The 17,539-nt window shown below is 38.7% G+C and overlaps 1 protein-coding gene across 2 annotated transcripts in view; it reads left to right on the top strand.

The window, feature by feature from the left end:
• Cntn1 (contactin 1) overlaps positions 1 to 17,539 on the top strand; it is a 164,978-nt gene that overhangs the window by 73,584 nt on the left and 73,855 nt on the right. For both annotated transcript variants that reach the window (XM_042677745.1, XM_042677746.1), the window contains exon 15: positions 15,807 to 15,927. In XM_042677745.1, the coding sequence (XP_042533679.1) occupies positions 15,807 to 15,927 (121 nt within the window). The remainder of the gene's footprint in view (positions 1 to 15,806; positions 15,928 to 17,539) is intronic.

Raw genomic sequence — 17,539 nt, 5'->3', positions numbered from 1 at the left:
TATCCTTAAACGACTTGTTTTTCCCCATCTCCTCCACAAATTATACCAACATCAAATATAGTGAAAGCAGGGGTTATATTGTGGGGGAGGGACATACAAAGCAACAAAAAAATAATCTTATAAATGCGTTAGAAACAAATGCATGAAAGAAAAAAACATTAAAATACATATCTAAGGGTTCATTTTCCTAACATAACATTATCTGACCTTTTCTGCTTGACTCATACATATACTAGATATTGAAAATAAGGGAAACCATGGGACCTATGTTTCTTTGGGCTTGGCTTACTTCACTTAATATAATTTTTTCCAAGTCTTTCCATAAGTGGCGCTGTGACTCAAGTGGAAGAGTGCCAGCCTTGAGCTGAAGAGCTGAGGGACAGAGCCCAGGCCCAGAGTTCAGGCCCCACGACTGGACCCTCCTCTCCTTCCTCCCCCCAAAAAAGGCTTGAAGCATGGCTCAAGTAACAGTGTTTGCTTAGCAAGCACAAAGCTCTGAGTTCAAATCTAGAACTATAAAGCAATCATATTATATTTTTTAAAGAAGATAGTATTCCATATTTTTTCAGCTTAAGGAAAAGGATAGACTACACAAAGATATTATTTTTCAAAGAATATATGAGAGAGGAAGTCAGAAATTTGCTGTGACTGGTGGGAAAGGGGAAAAGAGAGGAAGAGAGAGAATCTTAGGAGGAGTGATTGATCAAGATGCACTGTATACATAAATGCACATGTTAAATTGAAACTTCCTCGGACAACCATTTGTAGATTTAAAAAATACTTTAATTAAAGATGAAGAAATTGAGTCAGGTGCCAGTGGTTCACACAGGTAATCCTAGCTACTCAGGAGACAGAGATAGGGAGGACTGTGGTTCAAAGCCAGCCAGGAGAGAAAAGTCCATGAGACCCTTTTGTCCAATTAACCGCTATAAAACTGGACTGGAGGCATGGCTCAAGTAGTAGAGCATCAGCCAAGTAGGCAAATGTGATTTAGGCCCTGAGTTCAAACTCCAGTACTGCCTCAATAAATAAAGCAACTTTTGAATATATATATAGTTGTTGGTGTAATAAGTAACTTTCATCTGGAAGTATGGCAAGCATAGTTTATGCCATATATTTTGGTTATAGCAAAGCTCTATGTTAATAGATTTTTAGGACAAAAAATTGCCCTAATTTACTGAATATTTGTATATATTCTTTAAAATAATAGTTCATTATCTTGATTGGTGTAAATAACCATTGTAAAAAGAAAAGGCTAGGAAAAAAACGAAGAGGAAGTAAGGAAGGGAGGGAAAGAGAAAAAGGAAGGATAGAGAGAAGGGAGGATAAAAGGAAGGAAGGAAGGAGGGAAGGAGGGAGGGAGTGAAGCAGAGAAGGAAGAGAGGGAGAAAGAGGAAGGGAGGAAGAGAGAGATGGGAGGAAAAAGGAAGGAAAGGAAGGGAGGGAGAAAATGGGGGAGAAAAGAAGGAAGGATGAAGGAAGAGAGGGAGGGAGAACATCAAGGGAAAGAGAAGGAAGGAAGAAGGGAGGAAGGGAAGGGAAAGAAGAGTAGGAGGAAGGGACAGAAAACTGAAGACCATGCCTCAAAATGAGAGAAAAATGATTGGAATACAATTAAGAAATACCTACCAAGAAAATCAATGCCCTGGGTCGGTTTTTGCTAGTGAAGCTCCAGAGGTTCGGGAGCTGTCCCTCCACGGATGCAGAGCAGGTTTCTGACCACAAGTGTCTCGGGATCCATCCACTCATTCTGCCAGTGATCCACCTGAATAGAAACATGTTTACTCACCAAATACACAGCAGCCTTCAGGGAAATCCCTCATGCACCTTGTTAGTTCCTCATGCTCGATGGCTAGGTAGTTAAGAGCAGTTCTCTTCATTCAGGAAACTCAAGTCAGATAAGAATATGTATTTCAAGTAAACAACCAAGCTTAATTCTGTCTTTCGGACCTACTAAAGCCCCGTTCTCCCTAGTGCCTTTCTCCACCCCCCCCCCCTTTTTTAAATTAGGCAAACTTCAAGGTCAGACTGCACTACTCAATATATTGTATCTCTGCTATCTCTCTAGTCTGTCTGGAAGATTCTGGCATTCCTCTCAGGCTTTCACCCTGAAATAAAAATCTGTCTGACAAATCCATCTATCTATCTATCTATCTATATTTATATCACATCAATAAAAAGCATCAGAAATGTTTGAGGTACCTATCAGATCATTGTCTGTGATTGCTCCTGGAGTAATTACTACTTAGTGATGGCTGCTCCAGCCTCCTCCTAGCTACAGCTTAGGTGGTCATAGGGATAACAATTAGGGACCATGCATTTATCTTTTGCTCGAGATGGCATTGGCAGAAAGATCAAGGTGCATTTTCTTCAATCATGTTTCAATGATTTTCTTTAGTTCTGGAAACAGTCAAGTGAGTCACATTTATTTAAAACTGTGTTCCGGTCCCTTGATATTGACAAACATGGTAAGAGGCACTAGAACAAGTAAAATACAGTGCAATGCAAGACACAGACCACTACCCAGCTATAATAAACCAGAGACAACACTGTGAGGTTCACATTCAAATGAAATGTTTTGGAAGCTCTCCATCTAGCCATCCAACTGGTGTAATTACCATCATGTTTTAATAATCTCAACTCTTCAGATTAATATCAGAACTTAGAAGGATAAATAAAGATGATAAGATATCAAATTTAAATCTTTTTGACTTTTCATTTAGTATCAAAATATATTTGATAACCAAAAGTACTTTGATTTCAGCATGCTATGATTACATTTGACCACTAGATGGCAGCCATGTGAAAGTCTTCATATTTCAAGTCTTGTTCTAACTTGAATTTCACACTTTATGAAATTAAATGTATGCAATCCAATTTATGAATAAATTGTGAGATATGGAAAACTATTAATTTTTTCATAGAATTCTTTCCAACTATAGTCATATAATTTATCAAGAATAAAATAACTACATTTTTAATGATGAGCTTTTTTTTTTCTTTTGTACTGTTCCTGGAGCTTGAACTCAGGGTCTGGGTGCTGTCCCTTAGCTTTTTACACTTAAGGCTAGCACTCTACCACTTGACCAACAGCTCCACTTCCAGACTTTTGGTGGTTAATTAGCAATATGAGTCTCATGAACTTTTTCTGCCTGGCTAGCTTTGAACTGTAATTCTCAGATCTCAGCCTCTAGAGTAGTTAGGTTTACTAGTGTGAGCCACAATTACCAAGCTAAAATATGCATTTCTTTAAAAACATAAGTAAAAATAATATTGCCATTACATTTAATGAACCTACTTTATGTAAAATTCTTTTTTTTTGAAGTGTAACTTGTAATTCAAAGTCTAGGCTGGGATTACAAACTTAGTTTATAAGAATATATAATTAAATATCTATAGTTTACCTATCATGTCATTATTCCATTTAGTTAATAAAAATATGCTAAATATTGTATTGCTCTGTGACAATGGCTAGTAATGTTTCACTTGAACATGCATTTGTCCACAGAGAGATGTTAAAAATATACACATGAATTTAAAATACAATACAAAAACATACAGTAAGCCATTAAAGTAGTTTGTCTGCATTTATTTTATCTTGCTAAACTTATGTAGCAACTAATCATACACTTTTCAAATGTAATTATAAAGCAACTTGTCTTTTTATTCTCCAAGTCAGAGCTACTGGCTCCATTAGAGAAATATGGATAGCAAGCCTGCTGCCAAAGCTCACACCTGTACTACTAGCTATTCTTGAATAGCTTGAGGATTGAGGTTCAAAGCCAGCTCAGGTAGAAAAGGCTGAGAGACTCCATCTCCAAAATAACCAGCATCCTAGAAGCATGGTTCAGGTGATAGAGCACCATGCTTGAGCAAGAAAGCTGAATAAGCGAGAGCATAAAAATTCTGAGTTAAAGCTGTGCCACCAGGGGAAAAAATATAAAAGGCAGTCATTTATTGAAGGAATTGATTTAGATTAAAACACCAAATTTTCTTTAAAGGACTTCAGAACTTCTCTTAAAATACATATTTATAATATATCACTTTATTCTTTCATGATGGTATCTGATTTGCAGAAATTAGCTTTTAATAGCCACTTTTTTAATGTCTATTTTGACAGTCATACTATTTGGTGGTAATCTTGTCAAAGTCATTATTTTGGTTAACCTCTGAGTTTCTGAAACTTCCCAATTCTGTGATTGAAAGCACACATACATTTACATATATACATAGCAAAATAATAAGATAAAATAAATATATAATAAACTAGAAGACATAAAACAATGATATATAAATGTGTAATTTATATTATATTATATAATTTATATTATATTTATGTTAATTGATATTAACATATATATAATTAATATATGTATATATAGAGTCTCTTTCGCTCGCTTGTTTGCTTGCTTGCTCACTTTTTTGCTCAAGAAAGGCTCTCTACCATTTGAACCACAGCTCACTTTTGGCTTTTAGCTGGCTAATTGGAAATAAGAAATTTTCTTACCAGGACTGGCTTTGAACTGTGATCCTCAGATTTCAGCCTCTGGAGTAGCTAGGATTACAGGCGTGAGCCACCGGCACCCAGCTGTATCTACTAAATTAACTCTCCTATAGTTGTTGGAAAAACTGAGAAAACAACTATCCGGTTCCTGATGGATTCTATAATCTTGTTTCGTGAGGCCTTCATGCTCCCTCAATTCTGGCGAGTTGTGAGTCTTCTGCACTATTAGCAACCTTGGCAGCACATGTAGGTGTTAATGATAAAGTCCTTGGCAAGTCTTAGTGATTCTTTTAGGTCGGGAAGTGTGAATATTTCAGGTAGGGAGTTGTGAGTTTGTTTGCAATTTACAAATGGCACCATTCAAATTTAAATTTTTTTATTTCCCAAAGCTTGTTTTGCTTTTTAAAGAAATATCAATTGCATATGTCACAAAGGTTGTTTTGACCTGACAAATCTGCTTTTCATACTAGAGGATGCTGTGATCCTGAGCAAAATACTTCTTTCTGAACAAGAAAAAAATCAAAAGGGAAAGTCAAGAGGCAGAGACAGGTACCAGTGAGTCACAGTTTTAATCCCAGATACTCAAGAAGCTAGGATCCAGAGGATCACTATTTGAAGCTAGCCTCGACAGAAAAATCCTTGAAACTCTGTCTCCAAAATAACCAGCAAAAACCCAGGCTGGAGATGTGGCTTAAGTAGTAGAACACCAGCCCTGTGAGCGAGTCAAGCAAATTCAAGCCCCAATGCCAGCAACATTAGAAAGAGGAAGAATAACAATTCATTTAACACGAAACTGTCTTGAGTGATGGGCTAAAGGATTGGAGGATATAGTTTGACTATCACAGTGGTTGAAGAAGCCCCAGCAGAGGATCCTGCAGTCCCTAAGATGGTCTAAGCCCTGTATCCCTTGTTCAGCCTGGATACATTTTGTTCTCCACAGATTTTGGCCAAGGATAGAGGTGTTTTGGGTTATTACACTGCTGGAATGTGATGTGGTTTTGGACTTGTGCATTTGTTTAGCACTGGTGCTTTAAAGCATCCTGAAATGCCCACACACAAGGAATTATAGAGCTTGAATTGTTCATTATATCCAGATTAAGAAATACGTCCAGTGAAAATATGAGGAAAATTAGATGGAAATAAGCAATACCGGCCACTGAAAAGTTTGAAGCATTCTGTGTTGGAAATCAAAGCTGTTATTTTAAGCAGATGAGAGTATTAAGGAAATAAGTAATTAGGAAGATAGATCAAAAACATTTTCAAAATTATAAGTAGTACAGATTTATGTGCATTGTGAATGTGTGTGTGAGTGTGTACGTGTGTGTGTGTGTGTGTGTGTGTGTGTGTGTGTGTGTGTGTGTGTGTATGCATGCACCTCTCCTGGGACTTTAATTCAGATCCTTTCCCTCTCTGCTCTGCTTTTTTACACAAGGCTGGTGCTCTGCCACTTGAGCCACATCTCCACCATGTTTTGCTTGTTAATTGGAGATCAGAGTCTGTCTGCCTGGGCTGGTCTCAAACAGTGATCCTCACACCTTAGGGTTATAGGTGTGGGCTGCTGGTGACTGGCTATGCATTGTGAAGTTTTAAACCCTTACGTTTTGATGAACACTAGAAAAGAAGAAGAAAATAAAAGCATATTTGCCTTTTCTAATTATCTATCCTCCTCCACCTCATCATCTTCATTCTCTCTCTTTATCTCTCCCATCAAAACCTTGAATACAAATTACTGACATCACAGCCCATAAGCAACTTAAGACAGTCTCTTACATGATCACAAACTATTTTCCTACACCACACAATTGATACAAACTCTCTAATTTATCTAATATCCAGGTGTTAGCCTAAGAACTATGTATGTCATCATGATTGTCTGAATCTCACTGTAGGGGTGTCCCACATCTGTAATCCTAGCTATTCAGGAGGCTGAGTTCTGGAAGACTGTGGTTCAAAGCTATCCTGGATAGGAAAAAAAAAGTCCATGAGACTCCATCGCTAATTAACCAGCACAAAGTAGAACTGGAGGCATGGCTCAGGTGGTAGAGCACCTGCCAAGAAAACAACCCAGGCAATTGTGTGACCCCAAGTTTAAATCCCTGGACCATCCCCCACCCTAAATATTAAAAGAGTAAATATATTTATACATGCAAAGTGTCTAGAACAGCTCGCCACCTAGGCAACCTTTCGTAAATATTTCATTGTAGGGTTGATGGCAAGGCACGGACATTTGCAACCATGTACAGTATGTTTGTTATGGCTGTTCCAACTCTCTAACAAGCCAGAGGAAGGAGAGTTTTGTTTTCATGTGCATGGCATATAACACACATATTTCATAATTTTTACTTATGTTCATAAAGTATATACTTAAAAATATATGTATTTCTAACTGGGTGCCAGTGTCTCAGACTTGTAATCCTAACTACCCAGGTAGCTGAGATCTGAGATCATGGTTCAAAGCCAGCCTGGACCAGGAAAGTCTATGAGACTTTTATCCCAATTAACCATCAGAAAATTGGAAGTGGAGCTGTGGTTCAAGTGACAGAGCATTTGCCTTGACCATAAATGCTCAGGGACAGCACCCCGGCCCTAAGCTCAAGCCCCAAGACTGGTATATGTATGTTCTCTTTCAGCCTTCTCCCTGTATTTCCCGCCTTGCAGTCTATATCATACAGCTTCTATATTATTATGATTAATGCAGTTTGTTAATAGATACGAACCAATCATTTTATGTTCTGCATTTCATTCTGCCCTAAGTGTTGAGGGAAGGGAAAAGAGAAGAATAGGAATTTTTATATTGGAAGTCTTGATTTACACTCAGGGCAACTTCAAAGTGGTCGACCACATACCCCCTTTGGAATATCCCTGAGTTCTGCTATCACTGTTTCCAGTATGTGATTCAACTCTCCTCTAAGGAAGGGAAGAATTTTGTAAGTGAGCCAAGCTGTGGTTTTTAGTGCAAATATAGAGCATTCGTATCTAATTTGTGGCTAAAATGTGCTGAGGTCCAGGCTCCTGACTCGCTTTGTAAGCGTTTGGTCAACCGCGGGGAACCTCAGCTTCTCCTGAGGTATGGAAAGTGCTAGCAGCCTTTACAGAAATGTCAGAAAAGCTTTATTTTTTTTTTAAATAAAATTTTTGTACCAGGCCTGAGGCTTGAACTCTGGGCCTAGGTGCTGTCTCGGAGCTTTTATGCTCCAGGCTAGTAGTGCTCTGCCATTTGAGCCACAGCTCCACTTCTGGCTTTTTTGGCGGTTCATTGAAGATCAGAGTCTCGTGGACTTTTCTTCCTGAGCTGGCTTTGAACTGCGATCCTCACATCTCAGCCTCCTGAGTAGGCAGGATTCCAGGCAGGTGCTTGAATAGCTTCAGGAAAGCTTTTCAATGGACACAATTCTACCGGAAATGATATAGTATATTTTTCCCTTGATCTTCTAGGAGGAGGACTTTTAGTATCACACCTTCACCAAATATAGAGCAAATGAAAATAGAAACTGCGTATTACAGTTTTCTGACATTAGTTCATCAGGACCTACCTAAGTTCTAATATTTAAAGCAGATCTGAGTTTAGAATGAACCTGAGCCAGGCACCAGTGGCAGACACCTGTAATCCTAGCTACTCAGGTTGCTGAGATCTGAGGATGGAGGTTCAATGTCCATGAGACTTTTAACTCAAATTAACCACCAAAAAATGCCAGAAGTGGAGCTGTGAGATCAACTGTTAAAGCACTAGCCTTGAGCATAAAAGCTCAGGGACAGTGCACATACCCTGAGACCAGCACCAAAATGATATAGTTTGTTAATAGAAACTAGTTGATCACTTAAATGTTATTAATTAGAAATTATAAAGAGAGTTTATTGTGAAAATCCAATGAGTATAAATTTGATATATTTGGGGACATAAAATAATTTATGGTTTTTATTATATATGTTTCTATAGAAAGACTACATCATTCCTATCAGAATCAAATAAATACACATAGGGGCAGAATGTCCTGATAATTTAGGGACAGAAGGATAGTTATTTCATTAAAAATAATCTATATGTGACATATAAGATTTTTAAAAGGCCAAGCTGATACAACAACTTGTTTCTTAGGCTGAGCGCTGGTGGCTCAAGCCTGTAATCCTAGCTACTGAGGAGGCTGAGATCTGAGGTTCACGGTTCAAAGCCAGCCCGGGCAAGTGAGACTCTTATCTCCAATAAACCACTCGAAAACCGGAAGTGGCGCAATGGTAGAGCGCTCACCTTGAGCTGAAGAGCTGAGGGACAGCGCCCAACCCTGGAGTTTAAGCCCCACGACTGACCCCTCCCCCCCCAAAAAACAACTTATTTCTTTGTGTATTATTATTATTAATGTTTTGTGCCAGTACTGTGGCTTGAACTCAGATCTTGGGTGCTGTCCCTTAGCTTTTTTACTCTGGTGGTCTACCACTTGAGCCACACCTCTACATCTGGCTTTCCACTGATTAATTGGAGATAATAATCTCCCAGATTTTTCTGCCTAGGCTAGCTTTGAACCACGATCCTCAGATCTCAGACTCTGGAGTAGTTAGAACTACAGATATGAACCACCAGCTTTGTGCTTTATTGTTGCTATTCTTTTCTTTTTTGTTGTTGTTGCTATTATTTTCTTACTGCAAACTTGAGTAGCAAAATATATTCACTAGTAGTGATGCTTTATCTTATTTATTTGAGACAGAGTTTAGCAGCTGGATTATCTCTATTATTAGTAGATTTTTTTATTTTGTTTTGTTTTGTGGGGGGATTGAATTCAGGTCCTTTTGCATGATGATCACATGATATAACATAGAGCTACATCTGCAACTACTATGACAATTTGTCAGTTAAAAACATGAAGCAACCACAATACCAAGTTCATTTAAAGAAATAATACCATAGAACTATGAGCTTTTCCTTTGGTTAGGGAAACTTTTTTTTTTTATCCTCACACCCAACTATGTTCTATAATATAAAGGCTTGAAAAGTCTGTCTTGTCAATGGCTAGTAGTTCATGTGATTATTTTCTATCATTTTGTTTTCTCCTCACTAGAAAAATTACTTAGGTATGTGTGTGAATTAGTTGTCGTGCTAGTTCAGGAAAAGCCCTCATATATAAAATCTTACTGTTCACTCTAAAAGTTTTTTTATTATTGGTTATGGGGCTTAAATTCAGAGTGCAGGCACTGTCCATGAGATTTTTTATATTTTTTTTATTGTGAAAAAATACTATACATGGGCAAGGTAATGAGTGCATTTCTTAACAAGCATTGTTGCCTCCTCCTTTGTTTCCCCTTCCCATCCCTTCCCATCTCCACCCCCCTACGCCAAAGATGTACAGTTTATTTTCGACATAAAGTCTTGTACATCTCATTGTTGCAATGGGTCCACCTGCATCCCTATTTAAACAATTTATTTTTCCCTTCCCCTCCACAAATTATACCAACATCAAATACTGTGGGGGAGGGACATACAAAGCAACAAAGAAATATCTTATAAATATGTTAGACACACTATCAAGAAAGAAAAAACATTTGAGTCCATAACTTGGGGTTTATTTCACTTAACATCAACTTATCTGACCATTTCTGCTTGTCTCAGACATATACTAGTTATTGCAAATAAGGGTAACCATGGGACCTATGTTTCTTTGGGCCTGGCTTACTTCACTTAAAGGCTAGCATTCTACCACTTTGAGCCATAGCTTAGGTGGTTAATTGAAGAGTCTCAGTGGTCTTTCCTGCGCAGACTGGCTTTGAACTGTAGTCCTCAGATCTTGGCTTCATGAGTAGCTAGAAATACAGGTGTGAGCCAGCAGTATCCAGATTCTAAAGTTTTTTAAAATACATTTTAACATATAAATTTGAATACATACATGTAAAATTAAATACATAAATATAAAAAAGCATTTTTTTCTCGCTTTCTTAGATAAATTCTATTCAGTATGGTCTGAGGAATTTGGCCAGTTCCTTTACCCTCACTTCTTTGCAAAGTTGAAGGCATTGCCAAAATGCCTTCATTTCCATTTTTCACTAGGAGATGTGATTATACTTGTGGTTACAGTCTCTTACCAGAAGAGGTTGCACACTAAAGTCAGTCATAGTGGAAGTCCAGGAGAAATATGAGGAACAGAGTCTCCATTGTTTTCTCCCCATGGAGTCAAAATTCATCTCACTCTGTCAGCTTCGATGTGTGGCCATTTGTACAAAATACTGCCAACCAGGGGGGCTGATTGTGGGCTGATTGCCCACATCATTAACCTCAGCCTTCAGGTTCACTGATGCCATGTTACCCAGAGGCACAGTGCTGGTCCTTCTGGAAGGATCAGCCAGACTACAAGTGTAGCTAACTCTCAGCCTATGTCACATAGTTAGACCATCCAGTGGGATCTGACCCCTTGTCCTCAAGTAGCTCTTACTCTAAGCTTATTCAAGTGTAACTCAAGCTTCTCATCCTAAGTTATGCTGTTAAACTATCTATCTCAACCCAAGATTCCAGCAAAGACAGGAGAAAAACAATGTCTTTCCAGAAACAGAAGGCAAAACCTGACTTCTCTTGTGCCAAAGCCAAATTCTAACTATACAAACGGAATGAAAATCTTTAAGATTTCTTATATGACAAGAATGTACTTTTCATATATATATATATATATATATATATATATATATATTCCTTTTTTTAAGCTTTTTACTTTTTTTCTTGAAATCAGAGTAACAATAACTAGAAATATATTATTTATAGATACTTGATTTCAAACATTTGGAAAGCAGCACCTGTTCTCAATTCAGCTATTTTATCTTAATCACTTCGCTATCTAACCAAAAAAAAAAAGAGAAATCTTGGGAAAGTATGACGTATTATCTGTTTAACTAAGCATTTTCGGTAATTTTAAGGGGCTATCATTGTATCAGGTTATATATATTTGGTAAACTAATTTGGCTAAGATTATTATTGTAATTATCTTAAGAGCCAATTCCCAAGTCTTAGTATATTCACTATAATTCTATCCCTGAACCTATACTGGTAATAAGATCATGGTCTTTAGATCCGTAGATATGTAATAGAGATTTATCTTGGGTTTATGTGAAACTAAGAGTCTGTCTGGAGTCTCATTTAATTAATTGATTAATTGGCTGATTTTTGTGCTGGCACTAAGGCTTGAACTCAGGGCCTTATGCTCTTGCTTAGCTTTTACTTCCTCAAAGCTGGCACCATGCCACTCGAGGCATACCTTTACTGCTGGCTTTTTGGTAATTAATAGGAGAAAAGAGTCTCTTGGTCTTTTCTATCCAGATTGGCTTTCAGCCATGATCCTCAGATCTCCTAGTTAAGATTATATATGTGAGCCACTAGTGCCTGGTAGGGAGCATCACTTTAAACATACAATTACACAAATATGTAATCACCCTTGAGATATGTAATATGATGTGACACAGGTTCAAGGTGCCATGATAAAGATAGATAGATAGATAGATAGATAGATAGATAGATAGATAGATAGATAGATAGATAGATAGATTCCATAGATTAGATAGACAGATAGATATAATGAGATGATCTGTTTAATCCAGAGAAAGCCTTGCCTGGGAAGATGGTTTGATTGATGTTAGTGGGGTGGAATGTCAAGCATGTTGTTTTAGCTAAGGTGCTATAAGGAATCACAATTCCAAGAGATGAGACACCCTGGAGAATCACAGCAGAGAGAGAGGACAAGGTGAATTTATGAGTACCTTTTCCCTAAAGAACAGAGTATAAGGAAGATAGCAGTGCCAGGTGAGATGGCGTCTTGGGTAAACCAGAAGAATAGACACAAGTTGACTGTTAGGAAGCTTATGTATTTTATCTGAGAAAAGAGAATTTTTAAGTGTTTCAGGTTTTTGGTTCTGATTTTCCTTTATAGAAATGGGTGTATTGGCTGGGTGCTGGTGACTCACATTTGTCATCCTAGCTACTCAGGAGGCTGAGATCTGAGGATCACAATTCAAAGCCAGCCCAGGTTAATCTCCAATTAACCACTCAAAAACCAGAAGTGGAGCTGTGGCTCAAAGTGGTAGAACTCTCACCTTGAGCAAAAGAGCTCAGGGACAGCATCTAGGCCCTGAGTTCAAGCCCCATGACTGACCAAAACAAAAAAAAGGAAAGAAATGGGTGTGATGAGCACAATTGCTGGTTTTTCTTTTGTTTTTTCTTTCTTTCTTTCTTTTTTTGTTGCCCATCCTAGGGCTTGAACTCAAGGCCTGGTTGCTCTCCCCGAGCTGCTTTTGCTCAAAGCATTAGCTAGAGCTAGTGCTCTACCACTTGTGCCACAGCTCCACGTCCGGCTTTTTTGATAGTTTAATGGACATAACAGTTTCACGGATTTTCCTGCCTAGGATGGCTTCCAACTGTGATTCTCAGATCTCAGCCGGACCAAGGATGAGGCACTGGCATCCTGTCACAGTTGCATTTATTTCAAAGGTTATTCTAGCCAGATGTCTATGGTCACACCTACAATCTTAGGCACCGAGAAGATTGAGACCTGGAGGATGATGATCTGAAGCCAGCCTGGGCAGAAAAGTCTTTAAGACTTCTTTCTCTAACTTACCAGTACAATGCCAGATGGCAGGCATGGCTCAAGTAGTAGAGTGCTAGCTCTGAGCAAGCAAGCTAAGTGAGCAGATAGGGACCTGAGTTCAGACACTATATGATCCAACATTAATTAATTAAAGGCTAGTCTGGGCAATAAATGAAGAATACAACAGGACAAAGCAGCAGGTAGTGATCAAATAGCAGGTGGGGGCCAGGTCAGGAGAGAGATATTGGTACTTTGGGTAAGGACAGAGGCAAAAGTGATGGAAAATGATGGACAGATTTAAGACTTAATGATGAAATTGTGAGGAAATTGAAAAGCAGGAGAGCTTAAGAATTGTCATTCCCATCTGTAATCCTAGCTATTCAGGAGGCTGAGATCTGAGGATCATAGTTTAAAGCCTTCTGGAGTAGGAAAGTTTATGAGACTCTGATCTCTAATAAACCAACAAAAACCCAGAAGTGGAGCTATGGCTCAAGTTGTAGAGCACTAGCTTTGAGTGAATAAAGTGCAGAGACAGCACCTAAGCCCTGAGTTCAAATTTCAGGACTGGCATCAAAAAGAAAACACTAGAATTGTATGTCACAAAGTTTCTGGGGAAACCACAGCTGACTAGAAAAAGCTAACTCTGTGGAAAAGAAGGTCAAAGCTTTGGGGAGGCTTAAAAAGAGGAGCGGAAGAGTTGGAGTCAAGATTAGAATTACATGAGAAGCAAGACGCAGAAATGGAATAACTAACCACAAAAAGCAAGGATCGGAGGACTAGGTATCATTGAAGTCCATGCAGCTATCAAAAGAATTTAAGTGACATACAATGAAGCAAAACCAATTTTTGTTTGCAAGGGGATAAAATGAAAAGAAAGAGTAAGAGACAGTAACAGGAACACCTGTTGGCAAGATGGAGGGCTTTTGGAAGAGATGAAGGGTATTAGCGACTCTCCATTAAACAGGTGACTATAGATGGGCTCACACTGTAATCCTAGCTACTCAGGAGGTTGAGATCTGAGGATCAAGGTTCAAAGCCAGCCCAGGCAGGAAAGTCTGTGAGACTCTTATCTCCAGTTAACCACCTGAAAACCAGAAATGGCACTATGGCTCAAGTAGTAGAGCGCATACCTTGAGCTGAAGAGCTCAGGGAGAGTGTCCAGGTCCAGCGTTCAAGTCCCAGGACCAACAAAACAAAATAAAACAAAACCAAAAAATAACAACAGGTGACTAGGAGGACTTTTGAGAACAGACATATAGAATGTCTGATCCTTAAATATTTATTTGTTCTGCCTTGTAGGATACAGCCTGTTGCATCACTTTTAAGTTTTTGATAGGCCATCTTGTGAGGAAATACTTGGTGTTGGTAGGTTTTATGGTAAAACACAGGAAAGGGGCTTATTGTCTTGTCTGAAGCTGCTTGGTATGGTCAAAGAATGAATATATGTAGACCAAGAGAAAGGCGGTTGAACAACAACAACAAAATGCCTTCCCCTAATTCAAGAATTTGCAGAAGTATTAGAAATTGTTTCCATATTAGGGAATCTTGACTTTAAGGGACAGGAAGACCCCAACAGACACTAAATAACCAAATATCTACCTGTGTGTTAACTGAGACCACCTAATATCAAAGAACAAGTTGTGTGTGTAGCCAACCAGCAAAGGACTTTTATTTTATTTTTATTTTTTCTAATATATATATTTTTTATTGTGAAAATACTGTACAGAGGGGTTACAATTACATGGGCAAGATAATGAGTACATTTCTTATCAAGCATTGTAGCCTCCTCCTTTGTTTCCCCTTCCCATCCTATCCTCCTCCCCCCCCCCCGCCCCCCACCCAACCCTCTTCCCCCTCCCCCTACCAAAGTCAGCAAAGGACTTTCTGTGACTTTCTGTTAGGATCTCTTTCAACCATTTAAGCCAATATGCCCAGATTATGACTATCTGTTTATGTCTTTGCATGTGTCCATCTGTGCATGCGTGCATGAATGTGTGTGTGTGTGTGTGTGTGTGTGTGTGTGTGTGTGTGTGTGTGTGTGTGTGTAGTGCTAGGGCCTGAACTCAGGTCCTAGGTGCTATTCCTGAGCCTTTGTGCTCAAGGCTAGCACTCTACCATACCTCCATTTTTAGTATTTTTCTGGTTTATTTGGCAATATGAGTCTCTTAGATTTGTCTGCCCAGGTTGAAACCTCTATCCACACTCACATTTAGTGCCCAGATCATTAGACCTTAATGTTTTTCTTTAAAAAGGTATCAATAATCTCATCTTTTAACTTTCTCTCAGGATAATAAAATAATGTTCACAGAAATTATTTTTGTTAATAGAAAGGTTAAAGATACAAAGGCTAAGGGGGATTTAAATAGTTGATTTGGTCAATTTTCAGTTGAGAAACTGAAGCCCTGGTACCAGGATTTGAACTCAGGCCTCAGGCTTACTCAACTAGCATGCAAGGCTCAAGCTCTACCACCTGAGCCACATTTCCAGGCTGACATTTTGTTGGTGAACTGGAGATGGAGTCTCACAAATTTTTCTGCCCTGGCTAGCCTTGAACCATGGTCCTTCAAGTCTCAGCCCTTCTAAGTAGCTAGAATTATAGATGTGAGCCACAGGTGTCCAGCTAAAACAAATTTTTTTTCCAATGATGCTCATTTCCATAGGAAAAAGAAACACAGTCTTTGTATACTAAATGCCATAGAATTGGTGACAGAATTCTACTGACTGGAATGACTGCTCTCCTTCCCTAACAGCTGGATGCCAATGGAGAACTCCTCATCCGAAATGCCCAGCTCAAACACGCAGGAAGATACACGTGCACCGCCCAGACGATTGTAGACAATTCTTCAGCCTCAGCTGACCTTGTTGTGCGAGGTAAGGCACACGCACTTTCAGATTGAAAATCAAAAGACATCTGACATTCAGATTCACATCAAACAAGCAGATAGATAGATAGATAGATAGGTAGATAGATAGATAGATAGATAGATAGATAGATAGATAGATAGATAGATAGATAGATAGATAGATAGATGGATAGATAGATGGATAGATAGATAGATAGAGAATTTATTTATGCTGGGCAAGCTTTAAAGAATGTTGGTTTTGTTGTTTTCTTCAGATCTTCTGGAAAATAAATGCCGATGAAAATTTAGGACTCATCCATGTTCTCATTTCCTTCTAAGACTTTCTAGTGTCGACTGTTGTAGTGTTTTTGTGTGTGGATAGATATTGACTGTTGACGTGGCTCATCCTGACAGCACATGGTATATCTTTATGACTCTCATAAGAAGATAACTGATATACATATCCTGTGGTTATTCATTGTTTATTTTCAAACTAACCCAGCTATAATTGTCCTTCTATCACAGAGGAAGTGAGGGGACCAAGGTGAGTTGGAGATACACTCTCTTTGCTGCTGGCATCTGAGCTGCTGAGTGGAATATGGAACAGGACATGGAGTGCCTATTAACTGCCTTTTCTCTCATTGACTGTGGAGAAGACAATTCTTTTAAGCTTAGTTCCCAAGAGATTGTATGCAATTCTTTCAGAATGTCTGTGTTCTATTAGTCACCACTCCTCATTGCCAACTACCAATGTTCAAATGATTCACACACACACACACACACACACACACACACACACACACACACACACACACACACACAGACTACTATGTCTCTATCTCTTCTGGGATTCATAGAATTTAGTATATGTCTCATATCTTTTTTTTTTTTTTTGGGTGCCAGGGGCTTGAACTCAGGGATTGGTACTGTTTCTTAGCGTTTTATTTTTCTACTCAAGACTGGTGCTTTCCTACTTGAGCCATAGTTCCACTTCCAGCTTTTGGGTGGTTAATTGGAAACAAAAGTCTCACAGACTTGGCTGCTCAGGCTGGCTTTGAACTGTGAACCTCAGATCTCAGCCTCCTGAGTAGCTATAATTACATGAACTACCAGCATCTAGTCATCTCAGCCTTTCTGTTGCCTAAGTCATATTGACCTTTTTGGCTCAAGTATTACTAACCTCAGAAATGTTTCCCTGATGTTCCAAATATGAGTGCTATCTTCCAAAATTTCATAAATATTGAGACTTTCTCTGATGTGTTTTACAGTAATCTTTGTGTGAGCTATCTTTTGTACTGCTATAAAATTCATATTTGCATGTTCATTCATATTTACTGAATTGCCCTATCCTTTACATAGTTTTATAGTTCTTTTCTCAATGTCACATTAAAATTACAATGCCACAGTTCTTCTTTTAAAAATATTTATTGACCTTTTTAAAAAAAAATTTTTTTTTGGTCAGTTGTGGGGCCTGATCTCTGGGCCTGGGCGCTGTCCCTCAGCCCTTCCGCTCAAGTATGGTGTTCTACCACTTGAGCCACAGCACCACTTCCGGCTTTTCTGCTTAGGTGATGCTGAGGAATCGAACCCAGGGCCACATGCATGCAAAGCAAGCCCCCTTCCTAGCCCCTTGACCTTTT

Source organism: Dipodomys spectabilis, unplaced genomic scaffold (assembly GCF_019054845.1).
Source record: "Dipodomys spectabilis isolate Male_0828 unplaced genomic scaffold, ASM1905484v1 ptg000039l, whole genome shotgun sequence".
Lineage (NCBI taxonomy): Eukaryota > Metazoa > Chordata > Mammalia > Rodentia > Heteromyidae > Dipodomys > Dipodomys spectabilis.
Note: the sequence above shows the minus strand (reverse complement) of the source record. Positions and strands in the feature narration are given on the sequence as shown.